General features: G+C 56.1%; 1 protein-coding gene across 2 annotated transcripts in view; it reads left to right on the top strand.

The window, feature by feature from the left end:
- The window catches only part of PROM2 (prominin 2), a 14,847-nt gene extending 9,605 nt beyond the window's left edge, over window positions 1-5,242 (top strand). For both annotated transcript variants that reach the window (XM_023524338.1, XM_023524339.1), the window contains 4 exons: window positions 1,890-1,979; window positions 2,224-2,330; window positions 2,604-2,678; window positions 2,889-5,242. In XM_023524338.1, the coding sequence (XP_023380106.1) occupies window positions 1,890-1,979; window positions 2,224-2,330; window positions 2,604-2,667 (261 nt within the window). In that variant the 3' untranslated portion in view covers window positions 2,668-2,678; window positions 2,889-5,242. The remainder of the gene's footprint in view (window positions 1-1,889; window positions 1,980-2,223; window positions 2,331-2,603; window positions 2,679-2,888) is intronic.
- The last annotated feature ends 2,318 nt before the right edge of the window (window positions 5,243-7,560 follow it).

The raw sequence follows: 7,560 nt of genomic DNA, 5'->3' as shown, positions 1-7,560 counted from the left end.
AGCATTTTGGATTTATGGATATTTAGAGTTTAAAAGTTTTTTTCCAGACGTTTTATGGAGCCCGCCACTTCAGCAGATGCCACTGCTGCTCAGACAGGTTCTGTGGCTGACTTGGGGGTGCCTAGCAAACCAGTGGTGGTCCTAGCACTTGGGCGTGGGCCCCTCCAAACTCAGATCAGCCAGAGCTCTGGGAGGCCTCAGTTTTCTGCCTCTGAGCCGGCACTTGTCCATCCCTCAGCATGTCTGGTTGAACAGTTCGGTAAAGGATATGCCAGCAAAGGCTGTCCTATCCCAGGCACAAGCCATTCCATCTCCATGTCCCCTTAGGCCAGTTCTGTGCTGAAGAAGCAGCTGCAGGAGGAGGCCCACGGGCTCAGACACCTCTACCAGGAGAAGGTCCTCCCCCAGCAGAACCTAGTGGTGAGTCTGGAGGCCAGGGGCCCTGCGGCCTGGGGGTAGGGGAAGCAGGAGTGGGAGATAAGAAGAGGCAGGCCCAGAACACTCCCTTCCACTCACCAACCCCATTTCTCCCCCCAGGCCAAGCTCAACATCAGTGTCAGGGCGCTGGCATCCTCAGCACCAAACCTCCAGGTGGCTCCTGGGGATGGGAGGCTCGGGGGAGCAGGTGGCCAATAGAAGGGGGAAGAAGAGGTCCAGCTGGCTTGGGACCTTGCCTACTCTGCCTAGTCCCACTGCAGGGTGGGGTTGGGTGGGAAGAATTGTCAGGGGACGGTGGACAGCAACTTGAGCACCTCTGTCTTTGGCCTCTGCATCCTTAGGGCCAAGCTGAGTCTGTCCTGTGTTATGGTTAGACTGATGACTGAGTGGCTGCTCCCTGACTGAGCAGAACACTGAGTTGAGCCTCTCCCTTTTCCCCCAGCTGGAGACCTCAGGTGTCCTGGACAGGGTCACCCACCTAAAAGGACAGCTGCCTGCATGGGCCAACCGTATCCTAAGGAATGTGAGTGGGAGGTGGGGGGATTACCAAGAGCCGGAGGTGGGTCGTGGGGCTAAGGCACGCAGTGCTGGCACCCCAGGCCTTTCCTCCAGCCCTGTCCCCTCACCGGGGCCCCCAGGAAAGGCAGCTCAGCCTGTCCTGGTGGGGCGGGTTGCTGGTTCCTGGGACTCTCACCAGCCCAGGGCTTCCCTCTTTCCTGCAGGAAAGTGAGTGCTTCCTGACCCGGGAGCTGGGCTACTTCTCCCAGTACGTGGCCTGGGTGAAAGAGGAGGTGAGTGGGCACAGACTCTCCTGGCCTCAGAGCCCCTGGCCATCACCCACCCCAGTGCACTAGCGCTGCTCTGCCTCTTCACCCCAGGCCCCCTCAGGGTGCCCCAGGCCTTCAGAATGAAACGCATACCCGGCATCCATGCCTGCTCGCTGGCTGGGCTCTGCCCACTCACCCTCCAGGCAGCTCTTTCTGAGGCCTGAGTGCATGGGGCTGGCTGTGGCTCCAGATCTTGCTGTCTGCACCCGGCCCCCATGCGTTTCCTCGCTCTAGCCCCTTGCCCAGCCTGTTCAAGGCCAACCCAGAGCTTGAGCCTACTGCCTCCTGCAGGCCCCAGCCTCTGCAAGCTGGCCGGACGCCACACTAGGCCAGCTTAACCCTGAGTATGTGTGTGCATGTGTGTGTAAGTATGTACATGCACACACATGTGTGGCTGAAAGCACAGCCAGCACACAGTAGGGGCTTAATACCACCTGGTGCTTGGAATGGAAAGGGTAGGAGCTGAGCCTGTGTCAGGTGTCCCCATGTCTCTATGTTCCTACATCCATGTGTCTGTGTACAGCTGTGTCGCTGAGCTTGTCTGTGTCCCTGTCAACCTTTGTCTCTGACTATGGGGTATGCCCCTGTGCACCTGGGTGGACCTACCTCATGTTGACGCCACAGGTGACTCAGCGCATCGCCACCTGCCAGCCCCTCTCAGGAGCCCTGGACAATGGCCGTGTGATCCTGTGTGATGTAATGGCTGATCCCTGGGTGAGTGCCCCAGCCCATCCCAGCTCATCAGGGCCCATATGAAAGAGGTGCGTGAGTCGGGCATGGGATGAGGGGTGGTGGGGCAGGGCCCCTGCCCCCAGGCCCGCTCCCCAGCCCTTCCTCTAAGCTCTAAGAACACTTGCCCACACCCCTTACTGAGTCAGCGAGGGGATGGGGGTGCAGAACAGGTAGGAAGAAAGTGCTGCTCAGACCCAGCGAGCTAACCCCCCGTCCCCTGCTCCAGAACGCCTTCTGGTTCTGCCTGGCATGGTGTACCTTCTTCCTGCTCCCCAGTGTCGTCTTTGCTGTCAAGACCTCCAAATACTTCCACCCCATCTGGAAACGCCTCAGGTGAGGGGAATGCCAGGACCATGAGGCGGCAGGCGTAGGAAGCAGGTCTTCAGGACCCAGGCTGGCCCTAGGTTCTCCTGAGAGCCTCTGGCCAGGGGTTGTGCCAGTGTGGGGAGGAGCACGCAGGCTGAGGAGCCTCAGGGCATCCTTGCTGCAGTATGTCCACCTCTGGAAAGTTTCTCAGGACCCCACCCCGCAAGCTTCTGAGGTGGGAAAATAGTAGCTCCAGGCCAGGGTCTGTGCCACGGTTGCTCACTCCCCATGACACCACAGCTCCAGCAGCTCTGAAGAGACTCAACTCTTCCACATTCCCCGGGTCACCTCCCTGAAGCTGTAGGACCCTCAAGGGTGAGTTCTCCCCTTTAATTTCTGGGTGTCAGGAGGCGGGAGTCTGGGGGGAGGAGGGAGGGGCTGGGATCTGGAGTTTCTGGGGCCCAGGAGGGCAGAAAGCTTCTGAGACTTATGGGGTCTGGGTGTCATGTCTGGGCCATCAGCAGCAGACCAACAGCTCTGCTCTGCCTCTCCGCCCCCTCCTGTCTCTTTCTGAATCTGAAACAGGGTTTCTGGCAAGAGGTGCTGCGCGGGCTGGCCGCCTTCCCCTTTGACCTGGCCTGGACCAGAGGACTTCTGTCCCTCCTGCCCCCCAGGCTGCTTTCCAGGCCTTAACTGTCCCCCAGTTTCCACTTCCTGCCCCATCTTGCCTGTTCCCTTCCTACCCTGTCTGCTCACAACTCCTTCATTTATTCTCAAAAACACCCTGCAGTGCCGCTGAGCCGAGCCAGCGGGTGCTTCAGGTGTCCATCCCTTTTCCTCCTCGCTCTAACATGTCAGCACCAGGAAGACCCTGCTCTCCACCTGTTGGAACCCCCCTCAGCCCCTTGGGTGGGACAGAGGCCCTGTCCCCACTCTGTCACCACCTGCCCCTACCCCTGCTGTGCCCCACTCTCCTTGCCCCTTATTCTCATCCGCCCTCCCCGCTTGCCCCAGCTTCATTGTGTCCTTGCCCCAGGCCTTACATTGTCCCCCCAGGAAATCTCTTTCCTCTTTGTCCTTCTTTTACCTTATCCCACTACCTTGCTGGCCCCTAGGGACCTCTCCTGCCTGACCAAACTAATCAGGTAAAGCCACAAAGCAGTCAAGGGGCCACCAGGGCCGGGGCCTTGGCTGACTGCCTCATGGCCACTGAGCCTATTACCGCCTGGCCTAGATTTCCCGGCGTCCAAGCCTGTCTGAAGGCTGAGCCCCCTGCCTGCACCCTAGGTTGGAAATAGCGCTGCTGCCCCTCATCCTCTCTGAGTGCTGGCTTTCCGGGAAGGAACCTGGGACTTAGGCCTCCCCTCAATTCCCCAGAACGTAGCCCCACCTAGCTTCCCCAGGAGGGACCTGGTGGCTACAACAGGATTTTGCACTGTGGCCCTGACTCTTCTCCTGTGCATGGGGCCTGGGTTGTCCCTGCTCCACCCCTGTGCCCTCTCTGCACGTTGGACCCTGCATTCCAGAAAGGGGAAAGGAGGAGGAGCAAGAAGGGATGGACAGACCCCTCAAGCTATGAAAGCACTCACTTCCTAGGCTTTGTCCCTGGGTCCTGTGTGCAGGTGAGTGACAGGTATTTGTTGTGGGGGAGAGGCTGAGGCCGCCTCTGGCCACAGGCATCAGGGGTTTCCCCAGCAACCAGCAGATAAGAGGGGCCGCTCCTGGAGCAGACAGACCTGGGTCTGTGTGTCCCCTCTACTGCTGGTTAGTGTGGGCACCTGGAACTTGTCATGTGGGGCCCCTAGGCCTCAGTTTCTCCATTTATAAAATGGGGAGAAGAGTCATAGCCTCCTCACAAGACTGTGAAAAATGTAACAATACGTAGAAAGCTCATGGCAGGGGCCTGGCATAAAACACATGCTCAAATGCTACTGCTTTTTGCTGTGACTGCATTGGGCCAGAGGCAGAGCTGGATCTGGGCAGAAACAGGGAAAAGGGAGAGGGGCCCCGTGCCAGGGAGCCTTAAGATTGTGGTCTGCTGAGTTCAGGAGTGTCTGTTTAATTACGTCTTACAAACCAGCCACAAATTTGTTACCAGGAATTAGGATGGTACGTACATGATGTAGTGTCCCTGTTGCAAGCACTCTCTCACACAAGCATCCCTGAATGTACTACAATCCCCTCTTTTTGGCTTTTCTCCGAGATTTCTTCTCGTTTCTCATCTGTTTGCCCTGTGCAGATAAGCTATAGTGCCCTGTATTTTAAGAATGAAATTGATGGGATGAAAAAACAAAAAAGAAATGATTAAAAAATCATTTCCAGTTCTCTATCAAAATTGTCTATCTTTGATACAGCTCAGCACACTCGGCACAGTTATTTTAAAGTTCAGTAACTCCCTGATACAGAGCTCCCAAGAGTTTTTCTGTCTGTTGTTCCTCTTGGTTTTCGTCCATTTCATCCTGTCTCCTCGCATACTTAGTGGTGTTTGATTGAGCACTACACGTTATATCTAACACCTATAGAAATAATTTGAGGTGTAGATTGAAGTTATTTTTCCCGATGAGCATTATGTTTACATCTGGCAGGTGGGGGCTTGGGGTCTAGCTTCTGTCTCCTTTCTGGGCCTGAGATGGTTTGCAGTCCCTTGGAGGGCTGATCTGCTTCCAGTCCTTTCGTGTTCTGGGGGCAAAGCTCTCTGGGATTCCTCCCCCAAACATGAAAATCTTGCCAGCACCCCTCCTCTTCTTGATGGGCCTAGTTTTTACCTCCTTAGTCCCAGAGGCTGGGAACAACTCTGCTCAGCAGCTTGCAGTATCTTCTGGGACCAGCAGGGACCATGGAGAGAAAGTGGCCCCGGGTGCCAGGCACACATCTCTGGGTTCTTTCCTTTCCCCAGTCTTGGCCCTGCGAGTCCTCACTGCCTTGTTTGCTCCCCAACACCCCCAATCAGACTTTAAACTAAATAAATAAATAATAAATAAATATTTTTTGAGCAGCTTTTAAGTTGCCCTCGGCTGGGAATCGAGTCCAGGTGACCTAGTCCACCATGCTCGGAAGGTGTAGTCCTGAAAATTAACCCGACTTCCCCTGTGAAGTAGGAGAAGGCTGCCTCTCTTTGAGCTCTTTGAAACCCTGGTCCAGCCAGTAGGACACTGACTTTTCCAGAGAGCTTAGTTTGGAGAGTGTGGCTGTAAGCTCTGGTTACCTGGCAATGGATGGGGGTAGCACTTGGCAGGTGACAGAGAGATAGAAATAACCACAGAGAAAAATACACTACATATTTCCCTGATTTTAAAATACTGGAATCCTAAAATGCGAATCCTGCTTTAAGTGTGAAACAAAGCCCCTTGGCCACCGTGTCATCTGTTACCCAAATTCCCTGAAAGGGATGGGGACCATCCTTGTCTCGCATTATAAAAACAAAGCTCTGAGAAGCCACGTGGCTGGTTCAAGGTCAAAGCCCAGCCCAGGTTCGGATTCAGAGCCCCTGGTCCTGGTGGCCCTAGAGGTTCCTTCCTAGGCATGCTGACAGTCCCCCTTCCCTGTGAGTGTGTGGGAGGGAGGCCCTGTCTCCAAGGAGATTTGCTATATGTCCTTGTTGTCCCTGTGGCAGGAGGGATGACAGATTGGAGGCTCTGGGAGTTCTGCCAGATGCTCCAGCCTGGCCACCCCAGATCAAAGTCCCCATGAGCTATGAGTGGCAGACTGCCAAAGAAATGCCATGTGGGCCAGAGGTCTCAGGTGGCTGGCCAGGGTAGTTCTGGCTGGCTCAGGTGTGCAAAGGAAGGGTCACGTGACTAGGGGCCTGCTCAGGCTACCTGGGGACAGACTAACACTCACAGAGCTGTGAGTATAAACCAGAAAGTGTTAAGCATTTCATGTGAATTAACTAAGAGGCCGGCATCATAATTTACCTGTTTATGGTTGAGAAAAATAAGGCATCGAGGCCGATTGTGGGCTGAGTACATGTCCCCATAAGAACTAGCTGATAATAGGGGCATTTCAAGCAATACCTGAATTCCCTGGGATCAGCCTGAGGCTGCCCCAGGTGGTCATGGACAGTGCCCTCCGCCATCCCAGTGTCCTTCCCCACTGTGCTTAGCTCCCAGTGCCCTGTCCCAAGTGCCAGGGGCTGAGCCCCGAGGCCGGTGGCCAGCATGGTCCATGTGCCACATGCTGCTGGGATGAAGCCCTTGCCTGTGGCCCCCGGTCCCTCCTCGCACAGCCTGGGCATGCCCCTGCCGGAGAGGTTAGCATTCACCCATCTTACAGACACAGCCTGAGCACCATAGCACCAGGTGGGAAGAAGGTGGGAGTCGGGGAGGAGGCGACCTCACCTAGCCCTGACCTCTGCCACAAGGAACGCAGAATTTAGACGCCTGAACCTCCACCACACTGAGGGGACCCAGGAGTCAGGTGTGGAGGCTGGAGGAGGAGATTTTCAGGAGGCGAGCTAAGCCCAAGGGGAGGGACGGATGTCCTCTTTGACTTCAGGCTTCCAGGACAGGCTCCTACAGCAGCCTGAGCTGGCTGGGTACCTGGCTGCACAGCAAGAGGCCTGGACCTGGGCCAAGACTGCCATATGATGTGAGATAATAAAGAACTTTGGGGTCCCCGTCCCAAGCAGAAGGCCCGCTGGGTTTCCGTCCAGCTGTGGGAGGGCAGGCAAGCCGGCAGCAGGAAAGATTTTGAGGGCCAATGGGAGGCACAGATAAGGAGGCATCAGGTGGCTTTCCAGTTCCATAGCTGCCACTGGCTCATGGTGACACCCAAGGGCTGAGGCGTCCAAGAGAGGGCTGATTTGGGGCAACAGGAATTTCTTGAGGTCCATATGCCAGGTGAGACCCACCTCCACCCAGAGGGGCCTTGTTCATGGCTAATGGCCCTTGGTGGGCAAGGGCCAAAACCCCGAAGCTACTGAGCACCTCTCTCCCTCTCTCCCTATCTCTGTCTGTCTCTGTCTTTCTCCCGCCCCCACTACCTTGGCCAGAGACAGGTAGAGCCAGGGCCCAGGAGAAGGATACAGACTTGGGGTTCCATGGATCGGTTTTTGGGGCACCCAAGGAGGAGGGTTTGACCTTGGGCCTGGATTGAGAAGACTGTGAGCAGCAGTGGAGGAAGGCCCAGAGACCTCAAGACCTGCGGGTGGGGTGCTGTGAGCGCTGTCACCAGGATGGAAGGAGAGTAAGGGCCCCAGCCAGCTGAGATGGTTCACTGCTACTTCCTCACGAAGGAAACGAAGCGGAAGGAAACTCAA

Source organism: Pteropus vampyrus, unplaced genomic scaffold (genome assembly GCF_000151845.1).
Source record: "Pteropus vampyrus isolate Shadow unplaced genomic scaffold, Pvam_2.0 Scaffold461, whole genome shotgun sequence".
Taxonomy (NCBI): domain Eukaryota; kingdom Metazoa; phylum Chordata; class Mammalia; order Chiroptera; family Pteropodidae; genus Pteropus; species Pteropus vampyrus.
This window is presented reverse-complemented; position numbering and strand designations above follow the sequence as displayed.